Source organism: Schistocerca cancellata, chromosome 5, assembly GCF_023864275.1.
Source record: "Schistocerca cancellata isolate TAMUIC-IGC-003103 chromosome 5, iqSchCanc2.1, whole genome shotgun sequence".
Taxonomy (NCBI): Eukaryota; Metazoa; Arthropoda; class Insecta; order Orthoptera; family Acrididae; genus Schistocerca; species Schistocerca cancellata.
In genome coordinates, this window is record NC_064630.1 from 644609644 (window position 1) to 644625337 (window position 15694).

Genomic DNA, 15694 nt, shown 5'->3' on the forward strand with positions numbered 1-15694 from the left:
CTATTATAACTATATATATATATATAAGGTTATAATAGAAGGAAACATTCCACGAAGGAAAAATATACCTAAAAACAAAGATGATGTGACTTACCAAATGAAAGTGCTGGCAGGTCGACAGACACACAAACGAACACAAACATACACACAAAATCCAAGCTTTCGCAACAAACTGTTGCCTCATCAGGAAAGAGGGAAGGAGAGGGAAAGACGAAAGGATGTGGGTTTTAAGGGAGAGGGTAAGGAGTCATTCCAGTCCCGGGAGCGGAAAGACTTACCTTAGGGGGAAAAAAAAGGACGGGTATACACTCGCACACACACACATATCCATCCACACATATACAGACACAAGCAGACATATTTAAAGACTGTCGACTGTCGACCTGCCAGCACTTTCATTTGGTAAGTCACATCATCTTTGTTTTTAGGTATATATATATATATATATATATATATATATATATATATATATATTTCCCACGTGGAATGTTTCCCTCTATTATATTAATACATATTTACAGTCACTGGTGCAAGGACTTCTGAACAGATTGAAGAGATTCCTTTGATATCATTGCTTGTGCTGTAACAATGCAATGTTTTCAATCCTCTTGGGTTATCAGAACTTGTGCATAGATTTCACCTTTGAGCTCCTTCCATAACTGCAAGCAAGTAGTGAGCCAGGCATCCATTATGCTGGTACAACGTACATCTATGTATTTCAAGCAGCTCTTCATCTAGGAGAACCAATAGCACTTCAATAAGAAAATGTGTGAATCTTATAACCGTTTAGGTTTCTTCAGTGATGTAAGGACTAATCCTATAGTCTCCAATAATACTACACCAGACATTCGCAGTGATGTTCAAACTGCCTCAGCCAGCATGGATTCTCAGCAGTATAGTAACGCAATTTCTTACATTAGTGATTTGTAAAAGTAGCCTCATCAGTAAAGATAATCCTCTGAAGAAAGAATGTATTCTCCTTATGTCATATCACAACTAAGTGACAGAGTTCTCTATGACTTCTACATTCTTGCTGGTTAATGTGCTGGTGAAGTGATACTTCATACAGGTGGAAGCTACCTGCATGCAAAATGCAAAAAATGCTGGGATGACTTACTCCAAAGACACATGCAATTTCTCTGGACCCAACATGTGTATTGTGAGGAACGGTTGCCAGAACATCTGATTTGTTTGCTCCACTCATTGCAGACTTCCTTCTTATACTATATGCAGTATTACTGCCCCTTCCAGTTACAGTTTTTACATATTCGCTGAATTGTCATTTTTGTTGGACACAGTCTGTAAAGATACCTTTCTGTGTACAACTCAACTGTTCTCTTCACATTCCTTCTGCATTCTCTGTAAAGAATTAACATATTTAGTTTCTCTTGGTTTGTAAAAGACATTTATTTTCTTTATACTAATCAGCACTGTATACATGTGAATAGCACAGGTAGAATAAAAGTTGCTTTCCTTTGTGCTTCTTGTATACTGGTATCAAGACAGTGCAAACACTCTGTTTCCTCTTTTGACCTGATGCATTGTCTTATTTGGATACGAAATCATAAAAGTTCCACGTATGACAGCAATAGGTTTCCTGCTCAAAACAGGTAAATCTCAATTACTCTGAAACTCCTAATAGGATTTTGAAGAGTGAAATGCCATTAAATTTGTCAACCTCAGAACTATGGTACTAGCAACTGTTCTGAGGCTGATGACACACCACTAACCATCCTGCAATGACTCCACATTGTATGACAGGGATACAGGTTTCTTGCTCAATCCTCTGATGTACCTTTACTCAAGACATGCATGATTTCAGAGAGTGCACATCCATACAGTTTGTAGGCCTGCTTATAGAGGCCACCTTGGTCAGTCCCTGCTGTGCTCTGGTGAGCTGCTAGAGAAACAGAATTGTATAAGCAGTCACAAACAAGTGTTCAGCCTATTCTTTACAGTTTATTACTGTTGTTCAGTCAATGTTTTCAGTACTACGTACAACCTGTATCTAACATGTTGCCCAGTAAAATACTGTGTGTGTTTTCTTGCTATGACAAACTTGGCGACAAATGAGGGTTGCGTTTTCTCCATGTGCTAATGTCAGTGCTAAGTCATCCAACAAACATCTCGCTGGAAGAACTACTCCAGTGTCTCACTGCCTAGCAGCAAGCCTTTGCTGAACAACAGCAGGCTCTCACCACACTCTCAACAAGTGGTGTCTGCATGTTCATGGCAGGTTACTTTTCAGTCAGTGCAGCTGTCACCCTTTCCAGCTTATGATGAATCGGCTGAAGATTGGGACTCTTATGAAACACAGCTATGCCAACATTTCCAGGTTTTATGCATGGACGATGCGAACCTGTGTATGGCTTTCTTTCTTTCCTGTCTTTCGCTGAGTATGTATCATTAGTGTCAATTTGCACGTTTGCAAGAATTGGCCAGCTTATGATTTGATGAAATGTGTAAGCTTCTCTCAACCTAATACCGTGACAGAATGCATGTCATTGTGACACATGTTGTACTGTTGTCAGAACTGTCAGAAACACCCAAACCACTCTTACAGAATAGCATGGGTTGAACTGTCATTTTAAATTTGTCACTGGTACCCATCACGAATCGTACTCCGATCATATGGTGCCTGATGTTATTATTTGTCTGGCGCCGGATAGGTAAGTCCTCAAAAAACCACTTCAGTGTGACAATCTAATGCTTATGGATGTGCTCTATATAGCACAGTCCTTTATAAAGTGTCATGGGCCGCAACCGATCAGATTGCTGCTTGGTGGGGGGGGGGGGGTATTGGAAGTTGTTCAGTCAACCCTGTTAGGCATCTGAAAGTGTTCAAGATGATACGGAAGCCATTGCAGCAGTACAGCCTTCAACTCTGCATCACATGGGGCAGCATCTGTCATGGCCACAGCAGTAACAGGAGGCATCACAGCAACAACCGCGTGCACCCTTCTGTCTTGCTCATACTGCTTCTTCCAACATGACTGTGCTACGTGCCTTATGTGTTCAGCAGTCTGCATCAGGTGTCATAAGAAAGGCCACATTGCATCTTTGTGTAACTCCTCTTAAAATGTGGCGGACACAGTGGTACTGATGGACTTAAACTGTATCTGTGTAGTGACTGTTTCCATGAACAAAATTTTTAGGGTGAGCTGCAGTGACTTTTGTAAATGCATAAACATATGTGGACTTGGGCTCCCCTCCCTTCATACAGGTTTCAGAGAAGTTGATTAGCTACATAAAAAGCAGATTCTGGTTCTAGGTCTGTTCTCCACTCCTGTCTGTCACAAATCCTTTGTTCGCACTCTCACTTTTATTGTTGTGGATCATTTCCATACCACAGATCTGTTTGGGCTAGATGCGTTTAACGCTTTCAGTTTCCCCATTGCCGATGAGGTAACTTTGTCAGTTCACGTTCTGTATCAGCAACTGGAGTTCCTCTGCTCTGAGTTTTTGTCTCTGTTTATGTCCAGGCTAGATTTTGCTACTGTTTTTCATACCCACATTACCATGAAAGAGTCGGCTAACCCTTGTTTTTTTCTGGGCGCAATAGATGCCTGTTGTATTGTGCAACTCTGTCAAGGCTGAATTAGACTGTTTGCTCAATGTCATTTGGCCTATTTCTTCCCGTGAATGGGCTACACCACTTGTCATTGTTAAGAAGCTTTGTCTCTGTGGCAACTTCAGTGCACGAGTAATGCACAATCCATAATAGATACATACCCTTTGCCCCCCCCCCCCCCCCCCCCCCCCCCCGATTAGTCGCTCGCAAAATTGTTAGGCAGCCACTACTTTTTCAAGATTTATTTGTCAGAAACATACTTCCAGCTCCCCTTGCATGATGCCACTACACAAATATCAATGCTTGCCTTTTGGTGTCACTTGTGTGCCCACAATTTTTTTGCATTTTTTAGAACAGCTGACAATCTCTGCACTCAGCTGCATCAGTTAACTCGACGGTATCATTGTTTCACGTTACTCCAGTGGAGACCACCTTAGCAATCTCTGATCAAATGAGTACATAGGTTTTGAGGTTTCTTGCACAGGGATCAAGCCATTGTGTCGCCATGTTGATGCAGTTGGGGCTTTGCCGCGGCCACCCTCCATTAAGGAACTGCAGGCATTCCTAGGTAAAGTTGCGTACTGTCACAAGTTTTTACTGGATGCATCCACTGTTGCTCAGCCACTGCATGCACTTTTGTGTAAAAGTGTGCCATTTTTCTGGTCCCCCCAGCTTGTGACCAACTGTTCTCTTTGCTTAAATCTAAGTTTCAGTCTACCCCACATCTGGCCACATCTGTATCAGTATCTCGTCTTGGCTAAAGAAGTCTCTCAGTATGGTCTTGGCACAGTGTTGGTGCACAAATACACGGGCGGGTGTGAACGACCCGTACACTTCAAAGGTTTTACCTCCCACTCCGGCAGTCGTATTCTCATATTGGATAGGAGGCTTTAGTGATTTTGTTCGTCCTCATGAAATTTCATATCTTCTTGTATGGTGCTAAGTTCCATTTAATCACAAGCCGTTGGTTGCTCTTTTTAACCCTTTAGCTGCTGTGCTGGACAAGACAGCACATCTTTTCAGCAGTGGGCTCATTTCCTCTCCCGTTATCATTATCTGATCCATTACCGGCCACCAGCACAACACATCAGTGCCGATGCCTTATATCGCCTTCTGATTGGGCCAGTCATGGTGTTCGATTGGTCAATGGTTTTCCCATCACAAGGGCCACAAACCGAGCGGGGTGGCGCAGTGGTTAGACACTGGACTCGCATTCGGGAGGACGACGGTTCAATCCCGCGTCCGGCCATCCTGATTTAGGTTTTCCGTGATTTCCCTAAATCACTCCAGGCAAATGCTGGGATGGTTCCTCTGAAAGGGCACGGCCGACTTCCTTCCCAATCCTTCCCTAATCCGATGAGACCGATGACCACGCTGTCTGGTCTCCTTCCCCAAACCAACCAACAAGGGCCACAATAGCATTGACCATCATTCAGATCCTGTACTTAGATGGATCCCCTCATTTGTGCAGCATGATTGACTGGAAAAACCCCTTGAGCTGTGCCTTGGATTCCTTGCGTAATTACTTCTCCCTCCAGCACCACCTTTCTGTGGTTGATGGAGTTCGTTTGTTAGCTATGGAAGATGCTGCTCTCTGGATTGTAATTCCCACATCCTTACGCCATAATGTACTATGGCTTCTGCATATCGGTCACTGAGGGACCTCTCGCACCAAAACTTCAGCGTGCTGACGTGTATTGGACAGGCATAGATGGGGACAATACATGACTTATCGCTGCCTGCACTCAGTGTTCAGCAACAAGCTGCCACACGGGCATCTTTTTTCCCCCTAGCTGATGCTGCAACACCCATGGGAGCATCTGCATGTCTATTTTGCTGGACCCTTCCTAAATCAGTATTTTCTCATTGTAGTGGACACCTATTCCACAAGTCCCTTTGTAGCACATCGTCCATCCATGTCCACAGCAGCTGCTATTTCAACCCAGTAAGATTTTTGCAATTAAGGGGCTTCTGTATACCATGATTACCGATAACAGCCCCAAGTTTGTGTCTTTAGAATTTGCTTCTTTTTGTCAGGATAGTAGTGTTCGACCTCTCACAGCTCCCCCGTTTAACTCTCGATCTCATGATGAGGTCAAACGCATGATTCAGTTGTTTAAAGCTCAGATGCAGAAGTATGTATCTGGTGGGTCTTCTAAAGCTGCTTTAGATCCCCCTTTTTTTTTTAAAAAAAAAAAAAAAAAAAGTTTGTACCATTTCTCTCCGGTGGGGAACAAGAGCCCGGTGGAGCTGCTACTTGGATGCCAACCATGGACACTCCTCCAACTGCTGCATCTGCCAGCATCGCTGGCTCCTTGACTGTTCTGGCTGGGTGCATCTGTGTGGGTAGACCACCGGCCAAACTGAGTTCCTACCACCATCAAGCATCCTACCACTAGAAGGGAGGAGTGATGTAACTTTGCTCATGATGCACACGATTTCAGATAGTGCATGTCCTTGCAGTTAACAGGCCTGCTTATAGAGGCCACCAGGGATGCCCCCCCCCCCCTCCCCGGCTCACTCTGATGAGCTGCCAGAGAAATAGCATTATTTAAGCAGTCGAATGCTTGGCCTATTCTGTATGCCATATTACTGTTGTCCAGTCGCCCATAACCTGTATCTTACATGTAGCTCTATAAAGTACCATGTTCCATAAATTGTGTTTGTGCTTGTAATAACATCCTCAGTTACGGGCACTCATTTGCTAAACCCAGATTGCAAATTATTTTTTTAAACCACTGCCATACTCAAAGCCATTTGGTATATGGCATTTTGGTATTAAGTGCTGACGCGGTTCCAGTCCTTGTCCTAGGGTGGAGCCCACTGCCACCCTGGATTCTGAAGAGGACCATATTTAGTTTTTAGTTGCTGCAGTATAAGCTAGAAAGTACCCCACACTCTATGTTTAAATTAAGTTTTTATATCATCTTATGTGAACACTACAGGTATTTCTCTTTTTGACTGATGGACATGGCTGCTCAGCAATTGACTCCAATTGTGTTCCCATAATACGCTTTCCAACTGACTTCAGTTTCAATAACACAGAGGTGATAAATTGTTGAGAGCACTGGCACAAATGAAATATTTTCAAGAGTCGAAATTCCTCTCGTGTTCTGATTACCTGTGTGCACTGCAAGACACCTAGTGCTTGTATCCTAAAGAGGAACCAATCCAGGACACTTTTTTTCACCTACAACAAAAGGAGGTGATACAAGGGTATGCGATAATTCAGCACAATGAATTGGCTGATATAGTACCCAAGGAGGCCTGTGCAATACTTGCAGTACCAAATTGTAATATCCCCCAATATGCTGTAACACTGCTATTGAGAAGCAGGACACACATCATTAAGAGGATGAGAGGCTGTAAGAATGGGAAAATATGTTGATGGAGCCAGTGCCCAGCAGGGGTAAAGCACCTTCCACTGGTGAGAAATGAAGTAATGTTTACTCACCTCCAGACTGTGCCTGTATGATATGAACATAAGTGTGCTACATTTTCAAAGAGTACACCTCATTTATTAAAATAAAGGTAGTTAGTGGATTGATTGAGAAGTTGCCTTCTGTTGTAGAGGTAATACACAAATTGTTAAATGGCTATTATCAAACCTTTGTCCCTCTTCTCGGCTCTTTCTAAAATTGTTTGGAGAGAAAGCTAGCATAGTCCTCAATTCGTGTAGTCCAACAAGTTTTTAATATTATTTTTGTTGCTCTATATTCTTTCAGAAAATCTGTTTATGCACTTGTCTTTTTAAGTGTTTTCTTTAGCTTATGATTTTATGTAATTTATTCTCTGTGAACCGTTTTAAGTATTACCTGTATGGGCATTGTGTTATACACCCTATGATTAAATAATAACAACAATAAACCTCTCTCTCTCTCTCTCTCTCTCTCTCTCTCTCTCTCTCTCTCTCTCTCTCTCTAACAGGCTATTAAATATTGTTCTAATTAAAAGAAACTGAACTATTTTCCTTATTCCTTAATTAGATATGATGACAGTATAATAGCAACATCTTGTGTACATACTTACTTTATGTTATTAATAATGCCACAGACTGATTTGAAAACACAGTGCCAAATATCTTGCATTACAAGCCCTCCATTTTGGAAGTTAAGACATCAGTTTGTTTTAGAATTTTCCACGAGGCTTACATAGGAAAACAAAATAGCAGTTTTAATATGATTCTCCAGTTTTTACACTGTTACACTGTAACACTAAATTAAATTTGGGTGAGCTAGAATATGCAGTTCATGAATTTTTGTCATTAATTAAGAGCTTCTTGATTTTTATTGCGGATAAAAAAGTGATTTCATTGTCCCTCTGTATCTAATATGAATTATATTATTTCTATCTATCCCTTTCCAAGATTGTCAAAATGTTACATGGCTTGGAAAGACAGCTGGGATTCATTTATATTTTCAATGATATTCTGTTTTAAAGCGTGGTCTGTTTTCGATACTGTATATTTCTTTGGTATGTATTTACAATGGTATCAAAGCCTATTTTCCAAGCATCTATTCTATGTATTGGTGTGCTACTGCCAACACCTGGCTCAATGGCTCACATTGGACTCACAGGCAGGAGGAATGGGCTTCAAATCTCTGTCTGCCCCTACAGATTAGTTTTTCCATCATTTCCATAAATTGTTTAAGGAACGTGCAATTAGTTCCTCTAAAAAAAGTGACATGGTGAGTTTTCTTCCCCATCCTTGCCCAGTCATAGCTTGTGCTCCATCTGTGGTAACTTCATTTTAAATGGGGTGTCAAACAATGAAAATGCAACAATTAACTGTGCTTGGCGTTTATTGATGCTGTACTGTATCTATTTTTTCATGTCCGATTTTTGATTATATAACAAAATATTCTACCAAACTTGACAGTGAATTTAAAATCCTTAAACCAGTCAAGTGAATAAAAATATTATAATAGTCACTGTGAAAAGACCATTCACTATCTTCCTCAAATGTTTCTGCCAAAGGCCTCTCACAAACATCATCACCGTAAACAAAAATGTATATTACTGGTATATTAATACCATTTAGTAGTCTAGCATATCCTCTGAAGTTTTTTGTTTCGTTTGGAACATAGATGAGGGTGATTTCTGTTTGGCACAGTATTTTAATACCTAGTAAATAACGAATTCAGTACTTACTGCACACTTAAAAATTAATTGGCTTAATTTATGAAAATGTAATGTGTGTCACATTTTTTCAAAATGTTTGTATTTTCAGGTTGGTTCCCAGCAAAGTTTGTGGAGCTGCTGGATGAAAGAAGCAAACAGTACTCATGTGCAGGAGATGATAGTGTATCGGAGACTGTAACAGATTTAGTCAGAGGGACGCTGTGTCCAGCAATAAAGCAAGTACTGGAGCATGGCATGAAGAGACCAAGTTTTCTAGGTTTGTAGTGATGTATTAATTTCACATTATTTTGTGTGCAGCTGATTGTGAGAAGCATGGACACATTCAAAAATTCTACAAATGGCAAATCACAATGCAATCCGTATCACATGAGAAAAACAATCTGTTGCCCTTTTTAATTTTAATTTCAATCAATATTGGCAAATCCAGGATGGACTGTAACAATATTATGAGAAGGAAGGTTGCTACTCACCATATAATGGAGATGCTGAGTCGCAGATAAGCACAACAAAAAGATTTACACATTTAAAGCTTTCAGCCAATGGCCTTTGTCATCAACAGACGCATGTACGCACACACACACTCACGCAAATGCAGCTCACACACATGACTGCAGTCTCAGGTAACTGAAACCACACTGTGAGCTGCAGCACTGGTGCTTGATGGGAGTTATGACTGGGTGGGGGAAAGGAGGAATCTGGTGTGGGGAGGGGGAGGTATAGTGTAGTGGGGATGGCAGACACTGAAGTGCTGCAGGTTGGGAGGGGTGGGCAGGGGTGAGGTGGGGAGAGGGGGGTGGGAAGTAGCAGGAAAGGAGAGAAATAGAGAGAAACAAATTAATAAAAAGTAAATAAAATAAGACTGGGTGTGGTGGTGGGATGACAGCGGTGTATTGCTGGAATGGGAGCAGGGAAGGAGCAGGATGGGTGAGGACAGCGACTAACGAAGATTGAGGCCAGGAGAGTTATGGGAACATAGGATGTACTGCAGGGAAAGTTCCCTCCTTTGCAATTCAGAAAAGCTCATGTTAGTGGGAAAGATCCATATGGCACATACTGTGAAGCAGTCATTTAAATGAAGGATATCGTGTTTGGCAGCGAGTTCAGCAACAGAGTGGTCCACTTGTTTCTTGGCCACAGTTTGTCATTGGTCATTCATGCAGACAGACAGTTTGATGGTTGCCATGCCTACATTGAATGCAGCTCAGTGGTTGCATTGGCATGTAGACCACACGATTGTTTTCAGAGGTAGCCCTACCTTTGACGGGATAGGTTATGTTAGTGACCGGACTGGAGTAGGTGGTGGTGGGAGGATGTATGTGACAGGTCTTGCATGTAGGTCTATTACAGGGGTATGGGGCATGAGGTAAGGGATTGGGGGCAGGGATAGTGTAATGGTGGACGAGTATATTGTGTAGGTTCGGTGGATGGCAGAGTACCATTGTGGGAGGGATTGGAAGGATAGTGAGCAGGGCATTTCTCATTTCAGGGCACGACGAGAGTTAATCGAAACCCTGGTGGAGAATCTAATTCAGTTGCTCCAGTCCTGGGTGGTACTGAGTTACAAGAGGAATGCTCCTCCGTGGCCAGATGGTGGGGCTTTTGGAGGTGGTGGGAGACTGGAAAGATAAGGCATGGGAGATTTGTTTGTGTACAATATTGGGAGGATAATTACGGTCAGTGAAGGCAATTAGTGAAGGCTTTGGAGAGATCCTCGGTATGCTCATCACTGCAGATGCGATGACCATGGATGGCTAGGCTGTAAAGAAGGGATTTCTTGGTATGGATTGGGTGGCTGCTGTCGAAGTGAAGGTATTGCTGGTGGTTAGTAGGACGGAGGTACTGATGTAGCCATCTTTGAGGTGGAGGTCAACATCTAGGAAGGTGGCTTGTGGTTGAGTAAGACCAGGTGAAGCAAGTGGGGGAGAAGTTGTTGAGGTTCTGGAGGAATGTGGGTAGGGTGTCTTCACCTTTGATCCAGATAGCAAAGGTGTCATCAGTGAATCTGATCCAGGTGAGGGGTTTAGGATTCTGGGTGTTTAGGAAGGATTCATCTAGGTGGAGGAAATGGTTGGTATCTTTTATACAGGAGCTTACGTTCCGGATAATAGGTTGAAGGTATGGATCTATGAGAGCAGAGATTCTCTCAGTGGGGGAACAGTAACTGGTCACAATGGGGCGTCCTGGTTGGTTAGGTTTATGGACTTCAGGAAGCATGACGAAGGTAGGAGTACGGGGAGTGGTAGGGTAGGAGTGCGGGGAGTGGTAGGGGTGATTAGAGAGATGGACTAGGGTGAGAGGTTCTGGGATGGGCCTGAGGATTTGAGTAGTGACTGGAGCAGCACTTCAGTGTCTTCCGTCCCCACCATACTATCCCTCCCACTACCCGCCCCAGCCCTCCTCCTTTCCTTCACCCAGTCGCCAGTCCCATCAGGCACTGGTGCTGCTGCTCACAGTGTGGTTTCAGTTGCCTGAGACTGCAGTCATGTGTGTGAGCTGCATTTGCGTGCGTGTGTGTGTGTGTGTGTGTGTGTGTGTGTGTGTGTGTGTGTGTGTGTGTGTCTGTTGATGACAAAGGCCATTGGCTGAAAGCTTTAAATGTAAAAATCTTTTTGTTGTGCCTGTCGGCGACTCAGCATCTCCGCTATATGGTGAGTAGCAACTTTCCTTCTCATAGTATAATTTTAATTTCACATAGTTCAGAATAACTTTATCTCTTACCATCACCATATAACACAAAGGATACTAAACTGAATTCGTGACTTGACCTACAAGAATAAGAGATCATATGTGTTAGTCAATGATTGCATTAAAATATATTTTTCTTGGGCATGCTATTTATGACAGCAAGTGGGCTATGAAATCTCCTTCTGGTTGAACATCTTCAGCTATTAGTGGATTTTAAAGTATAGTAAGATTTTTATTCAGTATTTAACAGAACAGTAACACATTTCAATTAACAGTGAGTGAAACATCAAAAAGTTGTGGTATTTAAAAAAAAAAAAATAGATAGAGAGAGGAGGGATTAATGGCAGCCAAACACCAACACAAAAATAAGAAGCAGGAAGTGAAATTGTGATAGTTGAAATTGAAACCATGAGCCAATTGAAGGTTACAGTCAAAGAAAAGTGTGACAGATTTCATTTGACTAGCTTAAAAATATTCAGAGAAAGAGATGTCCGTAACACTAAAATAACTATTTCATACTATATGCTGAGTAATGCATCTTCTGTGGATACTGGTTATTTCGAATTTTTGCATCTTCCCAAGTGATACTAATGATTTTTTTCCTTCATAAGCATTTTGTGTCAGATATGTCAGAGCTTATTTAAGGAAATGAGCCGATTTAATATTTCTTAAAATAACTAACCAAGTCTAAATTTAAGTGCATGATTTATAGATTGTAGACACTGCAATAATAATTTCATATGAAGTCATGTAAATATGTATCCATTTGTTAGCAAAGGAATTATATGTAGACTAATAACAAAAACTGGTGATGCATATCAACATGATTAAAATCGGAACTACTCTGACATACTTAATTTATTTAAGAGAGAACTGCACATTCCCCAGGTAAAAAAAGTTATAGGATTTAGGTACGCAAACTCAGCCATGCCTAGATCAGCAGCTGTACTCAGTCAACATAAAAACAGAAACACCACAAGAAGAACTTGGCATAAGCTTAGCACAGGTGATCAGAAAATGCTCAAATGAAACGGTACAGAACTCTTGAAAAAATGTATTAAAATATTTACATAAATTAATATGATAGTGGAATAGGAAAAGGGCAGCTTGCAAGTCTTCAGTCAGTATGTTGTTACTAAGAAACTGCCTATCTGCCCTGTAGTAGTCATTGAATATCATGTGTAATCCCTCAAGAGAACACAACACAATGACTGACACAACAAACTTTGTAAGTCTAGAAAAAAACTTATTATAATGGGTACACTAGCCATGGAGTGGCTTACAATGTCGGATGATGATGATACTGATGTTTGGTGCTCAACTGCGCGGCCATTAACATCCGTACAAAATCCCAATTTTTACACAGTTCATTTTTTTCACAGCCCAATCTAGACACAATCATGAACGATGATGATGATGATGATGATGATGATGATGATGATGATGATGATGAAGGCAACACAAACACCTAGTCCCCAGGCAGAGAAAATCCCCAACCCAGCCGGGAATTGAACCCGGGACCCTGTGATCCAAAGGCTGCAACACAAGCCACTAGCTGCAGACAAATAATAAGTCTGATAACACACATGCAGAGGTTGACATGTATTTGAGTTCTAGTTGGCTGGGCACATCTCTAAAAGCTGTCAGTTATCCAGTGTTATGTGCAGACAAGAGGCTGTGCTCTCATCCAAGAGCGGGAGCCTCAGACGGTTGTCGGGCTTCTAGCTGTGTCTGCTGACTTCTGTATTGTACCTTATGACTATGCACTCAAATCTCGGGCATGGATCTATATGGGGTTACTACATTCTCATGCAAATAAATAGGACAACCACAACAGAACATGCTCCGTAATAAACCTTCATATATAATAAAGATGGTTCTAACCCTCAAAATGAGCTTTCTACTCAACTTCACTGAAATGCGCCTTTGTGCTATGTACACTTGTTGATTTATATATCAACCTGGTATGGGACTTTTATATTAATCAAATGATTTCGTATTTTGAACTGCTTACCAATAAAATAATACAAAATCTCATGCCTTCTCAAACCTGTCACCGAGTAAAGGAAGTGTTGAATAGTTCATTAACAAATAGCTGAGCATTGTGTTCATCTTAAGATGGCCCAGTAGTGTTCAGCTTTACCTCTCGCTCCATTTTTGTGTGTTAGGTATGCATATTTACTAATTTTATTATTATGTGAACAAAGGTAGGTAGGTAGATTAAAACAGTCTCCCAGGCTGTAACTCACTGGAAACCTGGTCTTTTACAGGCACTGTTCTGACTTAAGTTATCCCAGCACACATCTGTATAGTTCTGTCATTAAGAGCAATGTCTACAAAACAGGAGGGTCTGGGATCATACCCTGGTGTGACAAAGAGTGTTAATCTCTTAGAAAGTTTCACAAGAGTACATACTCTGCTACAGAGTGAAGGATTTATTTTGGAAACCTCTTGTACAGTTAATGATGAAATAGCCAGGATAGACAATAATAGTCAGTTTGAGAAGAGAAAAGAGGCACAGGAGAAAGGAAAGGGTGATTATTACTGTATTTCATACAGAAATTTTTCATCAAAGCAAATCTGCAGAGTGCATCTATAAAACTCAAGTTTTTTGATCAGTATGGTTTTCACATAGTGAAGAAGGGAGAGAGGGTTGTTGTGTAAACTTTAAACAGTTAGGCAGAACTTGTCTCAATGACAGGCATTACAAAACAGGGTAAAATATTTAAGTCCTCTTTTGTTCATGAATCACAGGTGATTCATTTGGACTCATAAACAGTTTACATAGCTTCTTCTTCCTTCCTTTCCATCTTATGTCCTAATGAAGCATATGTGTTGTGAAAAGTTTAATTCGTTTGTCTTTTAGTCTTTAGAAATTAAGCATCAAATATAAGTAATAATAAAAACAAATAATGGAATGCGTAAAGGTAACAGTGCGCTGTATAGTTGAGGTATTGAATCATTGCTAGGCACATTAACAACACAGAACACTGTTGCACTTTTGAATAAATCCTTTTCAGAGCTGACATATTACACAGACACATGCACGGCAACTTTGTCTCTCAGCCTGTATAAGACTCTGTGTGTGTGTGTGTGTGTGTGTGTGTGTGTGTGTGTGTGTGTGTGTGTGTTTTCTATTAGTTCTGAAAGAGGGTTCCATCTGAAAGCTTAGCAATGTTTTCGTGCCTATCAATGATTCAATACCTCAAAAATACTCCTTCCATTATTTATATTCTGCCAATGCCATTCCTGTGGTATTAAGATTGTTCACAATTACATCAGTAATCATATGTTTTACATTTTGCAGGTGGCCCTTGTCATCCATGGCTATTTATTGAAGAGGCAGCTACAAAAGAAGTTGAAAAAGACTTTAATTCAGTTTACAGTCGCCTTGTACTTTGTAAGACTTATCGATTGGATGAGGATGGAAAAGTTCTCACTCCTGAAGAGGTTAGCCAACACCTGTTTCAAACAGTTACACAGATACTGTCACCATTCTGTCATTGAACAAGTTCTTAATTAAGACTGAAAGCGAAACCATGAATAATGTAATATATTTATTTATGTGTCTAGCCAACTTTCAGTGATAGCCTTTCAATTTTCAAATTTAATCAATGCAGTAGATTAGTTGTATTTTGTATTTTTTTAAAACACAGCATTTTTGCAGCAGTTTGTTGTGATTTTATATTGTTACATGTATTGAGACAAAATTGAAGATGTATCACCAGTAGAAATGCTCATTAAGTAATTGAAGTTAAGGCCCAACGATAAAAAATCAGACATATATAATGAGTACAGGGGCACATCAAACCAGCGTTTGCTTCCTACTTAGGAAAGAGTGATGCATACTGTTTTTAGATATGGGTGGTATCATGAGACCCTAGGCAACTGTCTCACAATTAAGACAATGTTCAAAGTGTCGTAGATAGGCGCAACGAAAAGACTGTCACAAATATAGTGTGTGGCCAGTATGGCCTTCGTCAAAATTAGACGACAAACACATACATACACACACACGCAAATGCAACTCACACACATGTATGAGGATACATAGGACCATGCAATGCTCTGCTATTGTGCCAATGTTCAGTGCCAATGGCCATGTGCCCATTACAGTTGTAGTTGACAATGTCATGGTATTAACATTGGCACATACATGGGTGGTCAGCTGTGGAGGCCCATCGTTAAGTGTGTTCAATGCACTGTGTGTTTCAGACACACTTTTACTCTGCCCATCATTAAAACCTAATGTTAGTCCTGCCACAGTTCACTGCCTGTCCTGTTTTACCAGTCTGC

At 41.0% G+C, this 15694-nt stretch overlaps 1 protein-coding gene across 1 annotated transcript in view; it reads left to right on the top strand.

Moving 5' to 3' along the window:
• Positions 1-15694, top strand: part of LOC126188957 (small G protein signaling modulator 3 homolog) — a 198612-nt gene that overhangs the window by 161563 nt on the left and 21355 nt on the right. Inside the window, exons 13-14 of the mRNA XM_049930715.1 lie at positions 8802-8969; positions 14706-14848. Of these exons, the coding sequence (XP_049786672.1) occupies positions 8802-8969; positions 14706-14848 (311 nt within the window). The remainder of the gene's footprint in view (positions 1-8801; positions 8970-14705; positions 14849-15694) is intronic.